The 22253-nt window shown below is 36.6% G+C and overlaps 2 protein-coding genes across 2 annotated transcripts in view; both read right to left on the minus strand.

The window, feature by feature from the left end:
• The window catches only part of LOC144445171 (carboxypeptidase B-like), a 19886-nt gene extending 8610 nt beyond the window's left edge, over window positions 1-11276 (minus strand). Inside the window, exons 1-3 of the mRNA XM_078134710.1 lie at window positions 11195-11276; window positions 10172-10337; window positions 1-34 (exon numbers count right to left, since the gene is read on the minus strand). The exon at window positions 1-34 is cut by the window's left edge and continues 45 nt beyond it. Of these exons, the coding sequence (XP_077990836.1) occupies window positions 1-34; window positions 10172-10337; window positions 11195-11276 (282 nt within the window). The remainder of the gene's footprint in view (window positions 35-10171; window positions 10338-11194) is intronic.
• A 354-nt stretch (window positions 11277-11630) lies between these two features.
• LOC144445178 (carboxypeptidase B-like) lies at window positions 11631-18392 on the minus strand. The gene is made up of 10 exons (XM_078134723.1): window positions 18307-18392; window positions 16482-16563; window positions 16035-16259; window positions 15592-15693; window positions 14794-14898; window positions 14275-14385; window positions 13751-13841; window positions 12985-13187; window positions 12274-12358; window positions 11631-11818 (listed from the first exon to the last, which is right to left on the minus strand). Exons 1-10 carry the CDS (start codon window positions 18390-18392, stop codon window positions 11631-11633), a joined length of 1278 nt encoding a protein of 425 aa, XP_077990849.1.
• Window positions 18393-22253: the final 3861 nt, after the last annotated feature.

A 22253-nucleotide genomic window follows, 5' to 3' on the forward strand; every position in this document is an offset into this window, starting at 1 on the left:
TGCAGACTCTGGGATGACACGCAGAAGGTGGTACCTAAATATTCAAAAGAAAACAAAACAAACCAGATTTAAACTGAATGCCTCCCGTAAGGGAATAACTAATTATGTAAATAACTCATTAAACTAAAAAGCTATGGTAACAGGCTTTGTTTTTTGGACAAGTGTGCTTTCTTAGGTTAATGTATGTTAGAGTGTATGATACTGCTTAATTACTGAATATCATTCATTTTTCAAAATACTCATTAAAGAAAAAGTTGTAGCAACAAACTTCATAGAACAGGTGCGTATTATTATGATGTACGTATCATATTATACGAAATTTGAAGCTTGCATTTTAAAAATACAACCTAGTTACCTAAAATCATTAATTATGCAAATTTTTCATTAAAACTAAGCTATATAAAAGATTTTATAGGACATATCCGCTTTGTTATAGTTAACGTATGTACTAAATTGTATTGAAATTGAAGTATGCAGTCTTAAGATATAGCCTAATTACCGAAAATCATTAATTATCCAAATTATTCATTAACACTGTAAGGTACATCAACTAACTTCATAGGACATACACAATTTGTTATGGTTGATGTATGTACTGAATTGTATTGAAATTGAAGTATGCAGTCGTAAGATATAGCCTAATTATCAAGAATCATTAATTATGCAAATTATTCATTAACACTGAAAGGTACACCAACAAGCTTTACAGGACACATGTGATTGTTATGGTTAACGTTTGTACTGAATTATATTGGAATTGAAGTATGTATTCTTAAGATATAGCCTAATTACTGAAAATCATTAATTATGCAAATTATTCATAAACACTGTATGGTGCATCAACAAACTTGATAGGACATATGTGTTTTCTTATGGTTAATGTATGTACTAAATTATGTTGAATTTGAAGTATGTATTCTTAAGATATAGCCTAATTACCAAAAATAATTAATTATGCAAATTATTCATTAACGCTGTAAGATACATCAACGAATTTTATAGGACAAATGTATGTTGTTATGTTGAATGAATATACTAAATTATATTGAAATTGAAGTATGCAGTCTTAAGATATTGCGTAATTAGTTGATTTCATTAATATGCAAATTTCTCTAATTAAACATTAACAGATCTGGCTCAAAACCTAATCAGGTCTAGCTATTACCCTAAAGATTATATATCCCAAATTTCATTACAATTGAGCCAGCCGATTTTTAGAAAATGATGACACAGACAGACAGACAGACAGACAGACAGACAGACATACAGACAGAGACACACAGCCACACAGACACACCTTCCCCTTTTAATACCTCCCGTACCCTTACAGGAGGTAAAAATTAGGACATTAATGTATGTTCCCTGAATACAAAATGTCTCCAATTTTTTTTCTGTAAGGAAAAGATGTATTAGGGCTGAAATGTGTGTGTGTGTGTGTGTGTGTGTGTGTGTGTGTGTGTGTGTGTGTGTCTGTCTGTCTGTCTGTCTGTCTGTCTGTCTGTCTGTGTCATTGTTTTCTCCAAAATGGGTCTCAATTCAAACAAAATTTGGCACAAGTGTTCTGTTGAGTAATGACAAGAACTGAATAGGTTTTGATAAAAATCCATGAATATTAATGGCAATTTGCATAATTAATCGATTGGTTATCAGGTCGCTCAAGCGCTTCATTTCGAAAGTGTGCCACCAACGTCAATGTAAGGTGAGCCATGAAGCTACAGTACGGATACACGCTATTGTTCTTCACTGGTAAAGACTCTGTTTTCAGGGGTTTCAAGTGTTTGTATTGATATTTTCGTTGAATCTGAAGATTACAAGGAGGTGAGCACTGAAAATACCCATCATCTGTAAGCTTTATTGCAAAAATATACAGTCATGATTGTCTGCTCACGTCACACCTTTCACGCATGTATACAATTTGGAGCAGTCTGTCAATCTCAATTGAAACAAGAATGTATACACTTTACCAAGGGACGAAGTAGGGCAATAATACCTTATCACTTCACTGTATTAAAGTTGTTCAACTGTGCATACCATGAAGTATGTAAACTTTCTGATACGTAAATAGCAATGTTATGTGGGTTTCAATTTCGTTTATTATTTGCCGTGGAAATGGGTGTACATATCCCGGGTATGTAAGGGATTAAGAAAGCCGAGTGCAGTTGAGGATGGCAAGCTTTCCTGGCATTTGAACAATGTTTTTGACAACTAACTTTCACTGGGACTTCAAAAAATCACAGATGTAGAGCTAAATTTCTTGCATAAATCATGAAATTGCAGGGCTAACCTTATGGAAGGCATTCAGTTTATATCAGGTTGTCTAAATGCAAAGAGCTATTAGCTGTTAGCGTAATGGATAATTACATAATTTTATATTTAATAGGGGAAATATAAAAGGTAAATCAACAATCATACTACAAAAAGTTATGTTTATGTGTAAAATTTCATTTCATTTCATTTGAGCCACCGATTCTCAAATGATTTTTGAGATATGTTTACAGTCAGGCATGCAGACTAACAGATACAGACAGACAGACAGACAGACAGACATACATACATACATACATACATACATACAGACAGACAGATATCGGTATAACACTAACACCCCACACATACACCCTTTAGTGTTTAGTCATGTTTTCGATGCGATAACAAGGTACAAGGATGGTTGGCAACTTGTAGTCATTTAGGAGAGATCTTGTCATTTATACCCCTCCCCCAAAGGAAGTTAATGTTATGCTTGTGTTTGTTTGTTTGTTTGTTTGTCTGTCTGTCTGTCTGTCTGTCTGTCTGTCTGTCTGTCTGTCTGTCTGTCTGTCTGTCTGTCTGTCTGTCTGTCTGTCTGTTTGTCTGCCTGCCTATCTGTATGTCTGTCTGTGGACACATTGTCTCAAAAACTACTGCATTGATTGTAATGCACAGTGCTACACATCTTACATATGTTAATGACAAGAATTGATAAGATTTTGGTAAACATCTAATATATATTAATTAGTCATTTGCATAATTTATGGGTTTTAGTAATTAGGTTATATCAAAAGAATGCATACTTCACATTCAATATAATTTGGTACATACATTAACCATACCAAAGCGCACATGTCCCATAAAGTTTGTTGATGTAGCTTATAGTTATAAAGAGTAATTTGCATGATTCAGTAAGCTATATCTTAAGAATGCAAGCTTCAAACGTTATATATCTTGGTGTATTAACTGATTATAACTATAAGTCATTTACATATGTTGATTAATTACTTTTGACATTAGGCATCTTAGAATGCAAGCTTCAAATTTAATATTTTCTAGTACATCATACATGAAACGTAACAAAGCGCACATTTACTATAAAGCTTGGTGAAGTAGATTCCAACAATGTGTGTAGGAACAAAAATCTGGTTTTGTCCTTACGGGAGGCATTCAGTTTACATCAGGTATGATGTAACGTTAGTGTGGATGGCCAGTGAAAACATCATAAAATAGTTACCACATATTAAACTTTTTTTGATATATCTTCAACCTGTACTGCTTGAAGTCGTGAAAGGGAAACCGGGAAGAAAACCATCAGTATTTTCGAAGGGAATGCCGGGGGTAATGAAGCCATCAAAATCAAAATCGATTTGCAAAAATTGACCTCTTCCCTATCCCCCCGCTCCCTTACAATTACTGAAGGCTCTCCAAGGGCGAAACGTCTTGAAGTATTGTACAGGGTAATCGGAGGTTTGCCCCATGTACGACTTCAGGGCCGCAAATGTTTCAATCAGTATTGAAAGCACAATTAGGTGGCACCCAATTATTCTTTGACTGTTATAATTGTAAATATCTGGTTTACGACTAGATCCTATTCCACTGACCCTTTCAATACCCCCAAAGAACCAAGACAATTGCCATGATGATCAGTAGCACCGCTTCTATCAGCAAGTATGAAAGCAAGTTAACGGAATACAAAGAAATACAGGACTTATGGTAGAAGTTTCTAAAATGTATCTGCTATAAGATGCGTACAGAGCAGTTAGTACTTCACTTCAAATGTTTTATTCCGGCCACATACAAAACTATGTGTTAGACTTCTGTACATTAAATTGTAGTTTACATTAAATTGTACTTTACGTCAAAATATTAGGTTTATATTCTGTGTTCACCAGTATAGAGAACGACACTCAAACTTTGTGTTTCACCTCGAAAAATGTGTATAATCTTGCCGCGTGGTGAAGTACTCCCTTCTTTTCTTTCGACACTAACAAATGACTTGCTAATGGTCACGTCATAGTCGAGTTATGGTTTATATCCTGTATTAAATATGCTACTAAAACAAAACATATTTGAGTTGCATTCGATACAATATGTTGATTATGACTTTTGAAACAAGCTATATTTGTAAAATGGTGTAACAATGTTTTTTTTGGAGAAATTGTATTTGATTTGAATGTAGAACTTTTAGAATACACGTAATTGACTTCAACACTGTTATAAAATGTGAGAAAATAAAAATATTCATGACTTACCCATCGTAACGAGTGACTGCCTCTGAGAGAGACACGCAAGCCACCAGGAGAAGAATTTTCCACATCATGTTGCAGAGTTCGATATGTGTACTTAACCAACGCAACTGATCTCGTCGCAACCCCAAGCACACTTAAATACAATTTTTCAACCACAGGGGGTGTCAACGTCTCCATTGTCAGCAAATCATTTTGTTTGAAATAAGACTTCAAAGTATAACATGGCTAAACATATTTTCATCACTATATTTCAATTAATTTCAAATACGGATCAAAGTTTTGGCAGAACGAAAACTGAGAAGTTTCTTTTAATTTTGCCAGGCCTTCAAATATCTAGAAGTGGAACTCTCTTCATTCAGCTCCTGTCAGAATTTAAACGTATGTGTGTTGATTTCCCAGGAAGACGACACCAGCTGGCAAATAAAGTATGGCGAGATACTTCTCATTATCTTATCTTATCTTATCTTGGTTATGTTTTATCTATAAACTAAGCAAAACTGGGGCATGTTGATGCGACATTTAGTGAAATACTAATGATTTGATTAATGTACTTGTAGACAGGGTGTAATTCCATCAAAAATGAAGATAATAATACCATTGCACCTGCATCTGGGTCATTTCTTCCATCAAGTAACCAAAAGACATTTTCACTAAACATTGGTAAATTACTTATAAAAGGACACTCTCTCTCTATTCTACATCTAGATGGTAATAATGTACATATATAAGAGAGCATTCATCAGTAATTACAAGAGGGAGGACCGGGGGAAATAAAGCCCGGTCTGTGGCATAAAATGTGACCCTCCTCTGGGTCCGTTGTATAAAAAAATGACCCTCCCCCCAAATTCCTTTCTCTACAATATGACCAGTGTGCGAAATTACCGCCGGTCTTTCGGCCCGAGACCAACAGATTTCCGTTCGGACCGACAGTTTTTCAGAATTACAACAACTGATCGTGGATTACACATTACAGTACAGTTACCATATCACGTTCCAACGTCAAAAAAACTCGCACTGTAAGACATGATTTACCCATAGTTCTCTTCATCATGGTCAGATTTCTTACACAAACAGTCAGAGACGATACTCAATACACCACGGTAGGGTATACGGGTAGGGCTTCAGTACACGTTTGTAAAGACTCAATGGAGGAAGAAGAAACCGCCCCGTGTCACTGTGTGGATGGAAATTGAAATAAAGCGAATACACAGTTTTCAAGAGGGATAGTTATGCGACAAAACTTTCTGCTATGATGAATTTGTGATGAATTTGTGGTCTAAGTACGCTAATATAAGGGTGGGAAAGCTACATTAGCTGTTGACACAGACGATGAATCTGACTTTGGATTGTGTGATTCAGAATTTAGTGAATCGCACAGAGAGGAAGGCGAGGACTGTGAGCTCTTAGAGTGCAGATAATGTAGATTTTATTGATTCATTCACCCCATATTATCTACAATCTATGGATCTGTATTTCTATGGTGGAATGAATACATTCAGTCTCAGGCCACTATAGTCTATAGGAACAGATTATGCGAGAATGAATATTCATAGTCTCTGGGTTCATAGTTACAAATGAAAATCTCTACTCACAGAGTCAAAAAGTATTTGGTTGTGAATCCAAAATTTACTTCCAAGTTTACATCCAAGTTCTATTTTTTTGACTCTGTGAGTGGAAATTTTCAATTGTAAGAACAGATTGATGAAATAATAGTGGATAGTAAACAATTCGCTGTACTCTTTTTTACTTTAAATTAGTATATCTAAAGATATGTTGTATCATATATATTAAAGTTCAAAATCATTTGATCTCTAAGTGGGGGGGGGGGTGATGTAGATACAGGTCGTGAATATGAACTGCATTGAATATGGACCAGCAGTTTTCCTTAAGGACCAGCAGCATTTGCTACATGTGGGTCCTTATGACCAGTAGTCATTTTCCCTTAAGTTCACACACTTAATATGACCTCCCCTTGTTCAATATTTCAATGAAAAAACATTTTTAACGCCGCCTCCCTTTGGCATAGTTGTTAGAGCTCAAGATTAGCTATAGTAGTCAGGCGGTTTGGGGTTCGGGTGACAGGGAATATTTCTGTAGTAAGATCCCACCACATTGATAGTTTTTAAAGGCCCATTTTGTTTCCAACTATTACCAACACAATGAGTTTGTGTTTATATTAAATTGACTGCATTGGATGTCATTGGCTGAGCTGAAGGCCAGAACTCCCGGCCCAAAGACGAGATTAGCGCACAACTGATAACCTCAGGACTGAGGTTAGCATTTCCACTCCACCTCATTATCCCCACTGTCTTGCCACGCTACTTCCCCTTTACAATTGAGACCTGCTCCTCTCCTCACACCACAACTAATAGTTAATTCACTGCATTTCACTGATACGTTATGATATTAACGTGTCATATTACCCATAATAATCCTATCAATTCGACTGCTCTTTTAAATCGACCACCCACGGAGTCTTAGAAATGGAGAATTATTTTTCTAATCATTGTATTTCGACCACAACGAATCAATGTACTTATTTTTCTTTTTTACTTTGACCACCAAATGTAACCATCGATTGGGGAGCTTTTTTGATGAATCCTAAATAAAAATGAAGAAACTTAAAAAATCATTGGCGAAGAAAAAAACTAATTAGATTGTTTGACTCACTCATGACTTGCAATTTGACAGTCAAAATTGCAAAATTAATTTTCATATATCGTTATTCGACCACAAAAAATCGTAGTTATTAAATTCTGGCCGAAATGATGGGGTTATTATAGTACTTTTAATTTACAATGGTGGTAGTGGGGGGATATGGTAGCAGTAGGATTGGGGAAATGGTGGCAGCGGTGGGATCATGCCAAAATTTCAAAATACTGCAAAGTTAGATAAAAATGAGTCAAAGTAAAATGTGACCCTCCCCTAATTTCCTTTTTCTAAAATATGGCCTCCCGATCCTCGAGGACCGATTTGTAAAAATTGACCCGCCCCCTAATCCCCCCCCCCTCTTGTAATTACTCAAGGCTCCCTAGCGGCCAATATTCTCCATAGTTGGTGTAGTGACAAGTTTAAATCTGGGGCAAAAGCTTGGTTTTGAATCTGTCGACGTGATCAAAACTGCACTAGATGTAACTGCAGTATAGTTTCCGTTCAGACAATCACGGCAATATATTCACTAAAAATTGTTAAAATACCAAGAGTTACTGACATTGTCGAAGCTTTACAAAATACTACTACCATCGAGAAAATCATGCCATACAAGCCATGCATACTACCGGAACAAATGAACATGGCCCCGCCATACGGAATCTTTGTCTTTCTCATCACATGGCATGACATGACATGACATGACATGACATGACATGACATGACATGACAAACGAGAAAAACTAAATGATTATACCAGGAGTGTGTCTTAATGACACGACACGACATGACACGGTGTGACATAACATAACATGACATGATAATGCATGATATGACAGAACTCGTGTAGACTCATCAGAAATGTGTCCCTCTGATGACATGGCAACTTATGTAGTCAGCAATAACTAAATAATTACACATCAGGAGTTTGTCCATCTAATGGCATGACATGACATGGCATGGCATGACATGACATGACATGACATGACATGACATGACATGACACGACGTCACGACATGACATCACAGAATTCATGTAGTCAGCAATAACTAAATAGTTGCATCAGGAGTTTATCGACCTAATGGCATGACATGATATAACATAACATGACATGGCATGACAGGACATGACATGACACGACACGACATGACATCACAGAACTCATGTAGTCAACAAAATCTAAATGATTAAATCAAGAGTGCGTCCACCTTCTCCCATTAGTTTTGTCAGGGTTGCAGTAACCTTATTCGAGTTCTTGCATGACATCCTTGCACCTGTAAACAGCTGGCAATGTCACATGATGGGGAAATAACTTGATAACTATACATGACTATATTTTCACCAAATGTAAGTACGTACAAAGAATGCAGTAGCTTTAAACTTCGGAATCTGACAAGTCGTGTGTTTACCACTCTCCACCATATGATTCATACGGTGTGTTTTAGAATTTAAAAAAAACACACTTTTCCGATATCATGCATGTGGTCCCCCATTACAGTGGTATGATCCAGATATCAGCCAATTTTATGTTGATAACTAAACTATTTGTATTAAAGTTCATATCATATTCATATCATATTCATATCTAAGCACCTGTACAATTCACTCTCGCTACACACGCGATGGTATGGATGTCTGCATCGCGAAGTATTAAGGATTTTGAAAAAAGGAGATATTAATTTTTTTTTTCGTTTTCTTCATAATTTTAGACCTTGAAACGAATTTTTACGGTCGACTTTTTTTTAGGTCAATAGGATTAGCCAAAATCAAGCTTCTTTTTTTCTTCAGACTCGGAGACGCTGCATGCATAGAATTATGCCGACGATGGCAAACGATTTGTCACATGATTTGTCACAAAGTACCATCGTACCTTTCTGAACTTATTTCAACCAATGATACGTTTCATCAATACAATACAAGGACCAAATTCCACATTCCGAAAGCCCACTCTCGTTCCTTCAGATACAGGGCATCCATCGCTGCAAATAGTTCATAAATTTAATGCCCTTTGTACTCTTTCCTCAAGATGGTCATTATTGTACAGTGCTTAAATTTGTGTCTGTTATGTATATTTGTATTTTAAATCTGTATTGTATTTGTTTATCTTGCATTTGCATGAAAAGCCATTTAATGGATGCATTGCCGTTTATAAATAAATAATAAAAAAAAAAAATTTGTGTCGTATAATGATAATATTGTCAAGGTTCGTTATCAACGGTAATTTGTAAACATTGCACTATAAGCTATCTGGGGAAAACATCGCTATTTGTCCTGCATGGGTCAGGTTTGCCTGATATAGGAAAATTTAAGTTTGACATCACGCAGATTCCGATATATATAGACAACCATGTTCATTTTCAGCATACATCTATTGTAGTAACAAAGAAACAAAATTCTCACCTGACTGCATACGATAAAGAATCGCGCCCTCCAGTGGTAAGATGCGAAGGAGTTGTAGATCCGTCTCTCTCTCTCTCTCTCTCTCTCTCTCTCTCTCTCTCTCTCTCTCTCTCTCTCTCTCTCTCTCTCTCTCTCTCTCTCTCCCTCCCTTTTCCTACCTCCCCTTTCTTCCTCCCTCTCTGTCTCCCCTCCCTCTCTCCCCTCCCTCCGGATCCCATCCTCCCGAATATTGGAAATCATAGTGTGGATAATGAGTAATAAACTGACCAAAATGTTCATCAGCTTGGTAGATTTAAATGATTTACAAGGAGGGAGTAATTAAAATATTTCAGAGATTTGAAGGGAAGCCTGGTATACCACAGGGATGCATATTCAGATTTTGACGTAATAGGCTTCAAGTATCGACATACACCACTTTAAGTTCGAAATTGCATCAAGACTGATAATTGTTATTGCAGTAGTAGCAGAACGCAAGTTGGATTTCCTATTTTAACAAAAATGGGTCTGTTCTCGCACATTCATTCTGTAGTCAGTACAAACGAGATAAGTGTAGAATTATCAATTTTAATATATTCATTTCTCTCAATAATTGCATTTACATTATTCATTATCTAGAACATACAGAGTGACTTCCTTTAAACCTTCAAAAGTCTCAATAGCTGTAGGTTCAATTTGGTCTTCTGGAAGGAGGAACCCGTATTCGCCTGTATCTCTCAGTTCAAGAACGTGTGAATATTTCACATTTTTGACGCCATACGCCCAATCTAAACTAGATCCAGCAGATGCGTCTGTAAAGAAAAAAAATGACATTCACACAGTAAATTTCAAATTTGATAACGATACATGACTATATTAGCAGTAACTTTAAACGTCGGAATCTGAAAAATCTTATGTTTACCACTATCCACCGTATGATTCATACGGTGTGTTTTAGAATTTAAAAAAAAAAGCATTTTTCGGATATCATGCATGTGGTCCCCCAATTACAGTGATATGATCCTGATATCAGCCAATTTTATTTTAATAACTAAACTATTTGTATTAAAGTTCATATCATATTCATATCATATTGATATCTAAGCACCTGTTCAATTCACTCTAGCTACACACGCGATGGTATTGATTAGTATTAAGGATTTTGATATAAAGGAGATATTAATATTTTTTCGTTTTCTTCATAATTTTATGACCTCGAAACGAATTGTTACGATCGACTTTTTTTTTTTTAGGTCAATAGGATTAGTCAAATCAAGCTTCTTTTTTTTTCTTCAGAGACGCTGCATGCATAGAATTATGCCGACGATGGCAAACGACTTGTGTCGTATACTGATAATATTGTCAAGGTTCGTTATCAACGGTAATTTGTAAACATTGCACTATAATAAAATCCATAAGCTATCTTGGGAAAAACATATCGCTATTTGTCTTGCATGGGTCAGGTTTGCCTGATATAGGAAAATTTAAGTTTGACATCACGCAGATTCCGATATATATAGACAACCATGTTCATTTTCAGCATACATCTATTGTTGTAACAAAGAAACAAAATTCTCACCTGACTGCATACGATAAAGAATCGCGCCCTCCAGTGGTAAGATGCGAAATAGTTGTAGATCCCAGTCTCTCTCTCTCTCCCTTTCCTTACCTCCTCTCTCTTCCTCCCTCTCTGTCTCTCCTCCCTCTCTCCCCTCCCGCCGGATCCCATCCTCCCGAATATAGGAAATCATAGTGTGGATAATGAGTAATAAACTGACCAAAATGTTCATCAGCTTGGTAGATTTAAATGATTTTATACAAGGAGGGAGTAATTAAAATATTTAAGAGAATTGAAGGGAAGCCTGGTATACCACAGGGATGCATATTCAGATTTTGACGTAATAGGCTTTAAGTATCGACATACACAAATTACATCAAGACTGATAATTGTTATTGCAGTAGTAGCAGAACGCAAGTTGGATTTCCTATTTTAGCAAAAAATGGGTCTGTTCTCGCACATTCATTCTGTAGTCAGTACAAACGAGATAAGTGTAGAATTATTAATTTTAATATATTCATTTCTTTCATTAATAATTGCATTTACATTATTCATTATCTAGAACATACAGAGTGACTTCCTTTAAACCTTCAAAAGTCTCAATAGCTGTAGGTTCAATTTGGTCTTCTGGAAGGAGGAACCCGTATTCGCCTGTATCTCTCAGTTCAAGAACGTATGAATATTTCACATTTTTGACGCCATACGCCCAATCTAAACTAGATCCAGCAGATGCGTCTGTAAAGAAAAAAAAATGTCATTCACACAGTAAATTTCAAATCCTCATCAAATTTCATAACATGTCTAATCCGATGTTTTCCCACTGTACTGTCAACCTGCGCATTGGATAAAAAGTTGACACGTGCGTCGATTGAAATTTTACGTCACCATATCACTGACGTCATCAAGTTATATTTGACATTTCGTTTAGCCTTTAATCTGATATTGGATGACGTGGGATGGTGGTACCATTGCAGCAGTCTACAACATTACCCAATTGCAATGTATTGAAATATCACAAATAATGACGCTAGCTGGACGGCGTTCAGATCATTCCATATTCAGAGTATGGGGAGATAGAGATTGCTTTACTGAAATGGAAGGACCCTCCCATCACCATCTTCACAAAATTATAATCATGATAAAACAAGGATAAGTTACAATTGCTCAAAGGGCACATAAAGTGTACTTACATAGTGTATTGGCAACATCCCCATAGGTGTATTTGGTTCCGAAGACAGCTGACAACGCGGAGACACCCCTAGATGCGAGTTTTACCTGAATGTGTGAATATAAAGACATTTACAATGCATAGACCATAGTGACTGTTTTCATCATCCTCCCCAAAATATATACTAAACAACACAATTGCAACTATTTTGGATAGTTGTATTAATGTGATGAAAGTGTAACCAATTCGAACCATGAAAGGAAAGATTTCTGGTTTCCGTGAAGAAGCACAAATATTAAGATATTTGATAACGCTTGACAACTATTTATCTCTTCCCTTCATCACGATATCATGACATTTCTCTCTCTCACGGGCTTTGAAAATATTCTCGTGGTTCAAAATTAGCTTTCTGTTAGTTCAGGAAACGAACACGTCTCACCTGTGTGAACAAGTGTTACGTGAAAATGACTGTAGTAGTAGTAGAGGGTAACTTGACATGAAACCTTGTGATCAGGCTCACTGATCTTGATAGTTCGTTAACAGTTTGGGCAAGCTTCTCCGAACAGAGCCGTAAGCAATTCCGAATGTATCATCACAATAATACATGTAAAAGAAAATTGATTGAGACTAAAACTATGACACCTCTAACATTAACAAATGATACTTGACATTCACAAACTTGTTGGATCAGTTTCACTTTGTTAAAGTTCATGAATTGCAAGTCAAATCTTACCTGATCTTTGTAGTCAACTGGTCTTATTCGTGTATAGGCCCAAGGAGATAACCACAGTTGAGAATAACTATGGAAATCTATAAACATTTTAACATCCTGGTCCAAATTTCTTAAATAGTCAGTTACTCCCTTGACTTCTGGTTCAGACAAGGCGTAAGGACCACGGTAATCCAAGGCACAAGGGTTGGGACTGGATCCTCGACCTGCAAGTGATCGAGTGCAGCATTTATTAGATAGAACGGTGATATTGTGAAGGTACATGTATACAAACCACACAGGAACATGTAGTCGTTATCATAGTAAATACAGATCAGTCACAAATTTTGTTTGAAGTGGCGTTTTCAACGAATTGCCTAGACAGTAAATTCGGTTGTTTCTTCTATGATACCCCGAAGATGTTGACGTACTATATGATATAGGATGCGTGTTTAGATACATTTTCTCTCGAAATCTCATAACTCGATGACTGACTGAAAACGTGTTGCAGTAAATCCATCGTTGTGGGCGAAGGACATAATTGAAGAAGTAGTGAATCGAATACTGTAATTGTTTGGGTTGAAACAATCAGGAGAGACAATTTGATGAGTTTTGTTTTCAGTTATAGTTTCAACACTGTGTGCACATTTTAGAATCGAAATGATTAAGCTTATGTAACTATAACATACATTGTATGAATATCTGAGTAAAACGGATGCCATAGACAATGTGGTATATTATATCCTGAAACCAAGTTGTCGACGTCATGAGTTTAACTGCTGATATTTACCTCCCCATTCGTAATCCCAATTCCTATTAGGATCAATGCCAACACAAACAGAATTGTCATTTGGCTGACGAGTCTTGCGCCACATACGGTCCTGTAAGTGACAAAAAAGTGAGAGAGAATATAAAATTGTCATTAATATACATGCATTTGTCGAGTATATTATACGGCTATGAAAGGAAAAATTAATAGGAATAAAACACGTGAAAACCCCCTCACAAAAATAAGATATTCAAATTACAAGTGTCCCTTCATTTGCTAGCAAGAATCAATGAATCAATAGTGTAATTTTATGATCTACTATGAAATTAATTAATTGGTGGAAATTTCAAAAAAGAATACGGAAAGCATTTTCACACTGTGTAGCAAGTTTCATTAGCATCTCAGTTCTGTGCAGTAGAGATATCATGTCCACAGATAGACAGACAGACAGACAGACAGACAGACAGACAGACAGACAGACAGACAGACAGACAGACAAATCCATGAAATGGTTTAAATGAATTATAATTTGACGGTGTACTCACATCAGTTCTGGAATACTCATATCCGTCAGGATTCAATTGAGGCACTATATACCAATCAAATTCATCTAACATCCGTGTAATATGAGTGTCGACACCATATCCCTCCAGCAACTGTGAAAGAAGCAGATTGAGGATTGTATTGGAGAGCCTATCCACTTACATGCACATGTAGTGAACTTTGACATTTTGATTTAAATATAGTGGAGTGTGAGGGGCAATTCAACACCATTGGTGGAGTGTCGATCTCACTAAGCAATAAAACACGGTCGAAATACTGTCGAAATTTGCCATTTTGTGACTGACCTCTTGGTCGATAGCCAAGTAACTTCAATCTGACGCCAGCCTTCATGCCAGTGTACATTCACTCAACGAAAATGTTGAGCACAGTAAAGTACCTTCATGCAACCATTCATTTTTTTTTAAAAAGTTGACGAAGAAATACAAAATGTGATGCAACAATATACATAACTGTATTTGATATAATCGTCTATTTATTTAGTCTACTGATAATATACTTACATATTTGGTCATGTAGATAAGCGTTGCCGGGGAAACCCATTCTCTTGCGTGAATTCCGGCTTCAAGCCACGCGGCAGGTTTCTTGACGAGAGACGCTGTTCCTATCTGATCATAGAAAGACCACAATATTGTGTGTGTGATAATGGCAACGTATACCGTTCACGTTCATGATTATTTGATTGGACTAATTCATCAATTTGCTTTGTTTTCACATTCTTCTTAAAGTGGCCATATGGATGAGGATTAGGGTACCGTATTTATTTTGGATTTTTAATTCATAAAACAATTTTAATAATGGCTTCCTACTTGAAAAATAAATGTGAAACATTATTTACCAAGTCCTTGTTTGTAACTTAATACATTGCAAAAGATTAATAAATATGTAAAATGTTTGTTATTGTACTTTTTAAACATATTTTTGCAATGTATTGGGTTACAAATAACTCAATCAAGGACTTGGTCTGTGTTGTTTCACTTTCATATTTCAAGTAGGAAGTCATGTTAAAAATATTTTATACATTGAAAATCCAAAATAAATTGTAATTAAAGACCTTCTAAACTGGTTTGTTAGGTCGGAAAGGGTGATACACACTCAGTCTGGTGCAATTAAAACTTGTATAAGTTTGCCATAGTTTAGTGACCTATAGATTTCAAGAATTACATTTACAACTCAGTTAACCATTACTTATAGTCATAATAACAATGATGATCAAATACTCTTTCAATTTTCACGTACTTTTCCAACGAGGAACTCAACTTGATTATATACAAAATATTTTTTTTTTTACAAACACAAACCTTCAGTGCCTTGATTGATCTTCCTTCGAAAGATTTAGTCAGTTCAAATGTTTGCGTTAGCTCTTTATACTCCGCGGCAATATCCGTTATCCACTTACTGATCTAGTGAAAAGATGGAGACGCAATTTTCCATTAATCTTGAAAAAAAAAACACAATTTAGTTTGTTTATCGGCGTGTCTGCGATCGCGACGTGCAGAATCATGATGGTGTAAGAAAGGTGAGGCGCGAGGGGCAAATTGAGAACTTGTGAAGGCGTATTTGTGTTTATATCGGTGTGTCTGTTGAATACCATGTATATATAAGCATTTCACTTCCAATAGATGTTATATGGTTGAGATGACGGATGATTTGTCACTTAAATAAAACGCCGAAAAAAGAAATAATATACCCTATTCCCTATATGGTTGCCGAATGAAAAAGCAACGAAGAAGAGTAACATTACCTCATCATATGAATGGTATTGATTGTAGTCGAAAGTGACGTAGACGTCTTGTCGAGAAGCCTGCGACTTGTGCTGACTGTCTATTAAATTCTGTACATCATCGATATAAATCTCGTATTGTATTTGCATGGTGTCAAGGAAGACAGTTACGTCATCTCTAAGCTCAGGTGGTACCATGACGTCGACAGGAAAATCAACCCCATGGGGAGACAGCCAAAAATCAACCTAGGTGCAAACATAAACATCACACTATATATAATTATTACAGTTTAACCTTTATATAAATTACATATGGGAATTGTATGTTTTCTTACATATCCATGTATATAGATCTGCGAAGCATATGTTCAATTAATCCATGTTTACATAGCACATTACATATGAACGTGTCAGAGATATGTTCTGAAGAGAACGGAATACGGAATGTGTGTATAAGCATTTCCTTACCGAATCTCCAAGGTTAACTTTGAGTTGATTCAGTAATTCCACCTCGCCAAAACTCCGAGGCTTTATACGTAATACTTCATAGCTACGAAAAGATTCGCATAAAAGAAAGGGTTAATATCATAAATAGGTAATACTTATTTTTCTTTGCATTTATCTCGAAAGTAGTTTTAAAACTACACATTTAACATAAAATATAGATTTTGTCCAATTAAAACTGAACTAGTAATTTTGTTTTTGTTCATTTCATGGTAATTTAAATTTGGGACTTTGAGATAAAAAAACGATTGTTTCCGATAATATGGCTTCAGAAAATAGGATAGGTTGGTAATTTTTATCCATTTTTTCTTGTTATTGTTATTGTTATTGTTATTGTCGTCGTCGTCGTCGTCGTTGTTGTTGTTGTTGTTGTTGTTGTTGTTGTCGTCGTCGTCGTCGTTGTTGTGGTGTTGTTGTGTTGTGGTGGTGGTGTGGTGGTGGTGTGTTGTGTTGTGTTGTGTTGTGTTGTGTTGTGTTGTGGTTGTTGTTGTTGTTGTTGTTGTTGTTGTTGTTGTTGTTGTTGTTGTTGAGAAATTCTTTCAACCCGAAGTAAACATACCCGTTGGTCACAATACTTCTGTGATAATTTGATGAGGTGTACAAGAAGTAAATGTTGTCACAATATTATGTGCAGTAGATGAACACAAAATACAGATTGTACTGTATACATTCATCTTAGGATTTTTATTTTAAAAAATACTAAAGATACTTTGGCCAAAACATTTACACGAAAGTAGAAGTAAATTGTCACCATTTTACCTTTTTGAATGTAAAAAAAATGTTTGGTTTAAGATAGGGTCGGTCGGGTTACCGAAAATACAAACTTTTTATATTTGGTTTTGGGAATTTGGCATTATAGCTTACTGTGTTAATAAGTGACGGATGTCTTATCGAAATTACATCAAGTTTAATTCTTTTTATCTTTCGTTTCCTTAATTCTTTCCATATTTCTTTGTTGATTAATCATCCGATAAAACACTCTGACGTATTTCTGATAGAATGAGAAATAAAATAAATTCAATATGGTGAGCATGTATGTATACATGTATCTAATCCTGAAGAGACCCCGAGTTCAAGTAAAATCAATTAAATCGACACCCATACTTTAAACTTAGGCCTGTCGATGACAACCATACAGTTAGTAGTTAAATCGATTTCGGAAGGTTTAGCAGGAAAGTTTTAGCACGTGGTTTTGTTGTTTCTTGTAATGAGCATTCCCCTGATTTTCAAACGATCTACAGACTCAGTGTCAACGCAAAATCCGTTAAGTAGTAGGCCGAGAAGTCAATTAAAATAACTCTTATTCTATATTTCACCAGTTTGTTTCGTGAAACCATAGTTCCTGGGGAAAACACATGCAATATTTTCCTCACCACTGTCTATGGTGAAACTAACGTGGAATGGTAGTATTTCAACACAACATGGTTCGCACATATGGAACTTGTCTGACGAAACTGAAACATCTGTGAATATCACAATATGCCACGGCAATACGTCGCATTGCAAATTCTTCTTGAAACCACATTCTGTGAAATCCTCGTGAATAAGGCACAGCCTAAAAATTGCGTCGCCTTGACAATTCTTTTAGAAATTGCAGTTTTTGTTCTGTAGAAAAATTATAAATAAAAAACAAATCTATTCAGGTGGTGACATATCTACACTTTCAAGAAAAGAAAAATAAGCCACCTGGTAATTTTACTGGAATTTTCTCTGATCTTACCACTGTACGTAAAATCGAAATGCGCTCGATTTTACAATTGCATGCAATTTTACAGGCGTGCTAACTTACCCGTCGAAACGTTTCGGCTGACAACTGACAATGGTAAAAACAGCGACAAGAAATACTGCTGTGATGGTGTTCTTCAGTTCCCCCATTTTTGAGATCACTAAAATCTTCCAGTTGGCTACTGCCCTTGTGGAACTTAGCAATTTACGATGTGTTCCTTATAAAGACGCAGGATAGGCGATTATCAAGGTGAGATACAACAGCTGAAGGGAGGACCGTGACCGAAACGTGAGTTACTATCAATACACAGTCGTGTTAGCTTCCGATATTACGTAATCTAAATGCCAACCTTCCATCGGCAAGTGACCAGTCTGACAAATTTGAATTTTAGGCAGTGAATTGAATGTACCGTGGTCTAAAATCAGTACTCACTCGCGAGAATATTGCCGTAGTAGTCCTACAACCTCAAAAAGATCGAAACACGCTTTCATTTGGATTCAAGTAACCAATGGAAGTCACAGAACTAGTTGGCGTCAATCATTCAGGGGATTGACATGACGCACATCTGGTCTTTTCTCATTAATCATGTCAGTTGGGATCGTTCACAGGTGACAAACCATATTCAACCATGAAAATTTTATGACTTGATATTGGGTCGGAACACCTATAGTCGTGGGTTTGCAATTGTTTGTGTGGTGAGTGGTGAGTGGTGAGTGGTGAAACGAAATGTTGGGCCTACAGCAAGGTTTTGTTAACATGCTATGCTCATATCAATCTTTAGATGTTTATCATGTCAAATTGTGGTATTTCAACTCTAGAAGCTTCCAGTAATACTTTACATTTCAAATCTAAACGAGATTAATTGAGGTTTACAAGCAAATGTTGACAGGCTGCTGGAAGACATATGAATGAAACAAAATAGATTTCATTATGAAAAAGAAGATGCCACACATTGTATGGAGAGATTTATAGACCCTTTACTGATTTTTAAAATATAGTTTTCATTAACAGTTATGTTAATGCTGGCTTAGAATAGCAATGAAGTATTTACTTGAAACTTAGTGTCACTGTCAGGCCCAAGGTTAGAAGGGTGTGAGGTCATGATTTCCCATCATGAACTCTAGAGGGCCTGCCAAAAGGGCAATATGATGGCACTATATACTAGTATGTTAAATTCGCAGTTGCAAACAATAAAGGACTGCAGCTGACGTATGCAGACAGAGCAATACTGCCCATCAATCAGTGTAAAATTTCATTGTTCTCAGCTCAACATATTGTTTATGTTCACACACAAAAAAACACTGACGGCCTTGCGCGAAAATTAAACTGTAGTGTGTGTAATCACCGTGATCTCCCAACGCGCGAAAATAAGACTGCGCAATAATTTCCCTGTATACAGAACATGAACTTGAGAAATCGAATGATACTTAAATTCAATAACAGGCATAAACCAGTAGTCAAACATCTCATTAATCATTACAAGTCACATAACTGTGTGGCAAACTTGCCCTTTAACGTAGTAATCGGGTTCCCTGAACTGTACCGCAACGATTAAACAACTGAATTATTCATACATCATTTGCAGACATCCTCTGTTCATTCACTTCACTTCATAAGGTCAATAACCTAGTCAAATCCCAAACCACTAGATAGTGTTCTACTTGTCCCCAGTCCTTTATTTATTAATTTCACAAAATGGAAAACACTGATCAAAGGATGTACTTTTCGCAGGTAATCTTGTACTAACACAGACATTTTGAGAGACTATTAGTTAATGATTTCAACATTTGCATATTTTATTGTGGAATTTGTTATTACAACAGATCCTATATTTCTCATGACAGATTTACGTAAAAAGTGTTAAAACCAGAAACATTTTACTGTTTACTGTGTGTGTGTGTGTGTGTGTGTGTGTGTGTGTGTGTGTGTGTGTGTGTGTGTACGTGTACTATGTGTGTACCTTAAATTCATAGCTATTCACATCCATCATTAAAATTCTTTCAAAATTTTCCAGAGAGGTAATTAACCTATATATCCATATCAGAAGAATCAAGCACCATTCTTCACTTGACATCTGCTGTTATCTTGTTCGCTTTTTTCCCTTTCCCTCATAATGGCACATGCCCGATTTGGACAAAAGTTTTCTTTTGAGTCTCCCTGCTTCCAACACATCACATGGTATCCACAATTGGACTTGGAGGATATGAGTGCATTGTCGTAATGATGTTTTCAGATTCCCATAAAAAAAATGATTCACACTCATATTTCGTGCAACTCTAGAATGTATTAAATGTATTAAATGTACCTCAACCATCTCCCGTGTATTAAATGCAAGCTACCCGTACCATCGCCGACAAGTAGAATGTATTTCGTCCAACTCTAGAATGTATTAAATGCATTAAATTTATTAAATGCAAGGTCCCGTACCGTCTCCCGATACTAGAATGTATTTCGTGCGACTCTAGAATGTATTAAATGCAAGGTCCCATACCGTCTCCCGATACTAGAATGTATTTCGTGCGACTCTAGAATGTATTAAATGCAAGGTCCCGTACCGTCTCCCGATACTAGAATGTATTTCGTGCAACTCTAGAATGTATTAAATGCAAGGTCTCGTGCCGTCTCCCAATACTAGAATGTATTAAATGTATTAAATGCAAGGTCTCGTACCGTCTCCCGATACTAGTGTTACGATCCAAAATATCGTATTTCGGAATTATGGGAATAAATTCTACTTTTCGGCATTGTAGGCCATAGGTCAGAAATAGACTGGCGATGACGAAGCTGGGCAAACATGATGTAACTGAAATTCACATGATTGGTTAGAGAAAAGTATATAATAACTTTTATGATGGCATGATCTTAGGGTGTGACTTGCTATTTATATAGTCGTTGTGTAAATTCCATTGTATTCGAAGTATACTTAAGATGAGAATAAAACATCCAGAATCAGGAGAGGAGCTCAAGAGAGAAGCTCTCGGGTAGGTGATTCTGGCAAGCCGAAATATCTTCTCAGTTGTGACTAATTCCCGACTTGGACCTGAACGATCCCGTACGAGAGTATGAGAGTGTGAGTGCTAGAGTGTAACGTCTGAACTATCCATACTTATACCGTTCAACTCTACGACTCGCATCACTGGTGGAAAATCCAACAGGTCCACTTAATGTTATTACGTTCTGGTAGAAGACTGAGAAGAAACCGACATTTACATCCTTGTCAACGGCCACCTACAGTAATGGCAGAAGCAGACCCGAATATCCAGCAAGAAGCTCCACAGCCAGAAAACAATGGAGCAGAGGTCAACCAAGGCCAGCGGCAAGACGCACGGCTGGTTCACCAAGAGCTACAACGCATTGTCAACAGAATGCAGAATTTGACGGTGGGTAACGATATCATACCACCTCAATTTTATGGGAAGGAAGATGAAATACCAACCAGATGGTTGCGTAAATTTGATGCATATGTCGTCCTTAAGCAGTTTGACAATATTCAACGTCTGAATATTTTTAGTCTGCTTATGTCTGGTGAAGCAGAGAGATGGTACACGTCCTTGCCTGACGACCTGGCGAACAACTGGGAGAACATGCGTGCAGCTTTCATCGGACGATTCCAGAACAGAGCACCACAGTGGCGTATAGATCAAGAGCTAAGAACAATTAAGCAAATGGACAAAGAAACAATCGAAAAATATGCCTCACGTTTAAGGGATATGTGCTATCGTTATAACAGAAATGATAACGAGCTTTTTAGTTTATTTTTACAGGGGTTAATACCGTCTATACGTAGTACGGTAGTCAACAGAGATCCGGTCAATTTCCAGGAGGCCGTGGCTTTCGCCCGAACAGCAGAAGTGGTAGAACGGTTCGACGATGATGTCAAAGCACTGAAAACTGGTCGTACTTCCGACACGTCTACAGAGGTTTTACAACAAGCCTTCGACTCTTTGCTAAAACAGAACGAAGTTCTACATGAGAAGCTATCAGCAGCGGCGGTGACGCCCCTCCCTGTA

Source organism: Glandiceps talaboti, chromosome 2, assembly GCF_964340395.1.
Source record: "Glandiceps talaboti chromosome 2, keGlaTala1.1, whole genome shotgun sequence".
Classification (NCBI taxonomy): Eukaryota; Metazoa; Hemichordata; class Enteropneusta; family Spengelidae; genus Glandiceps; species Glandiceps talaboti.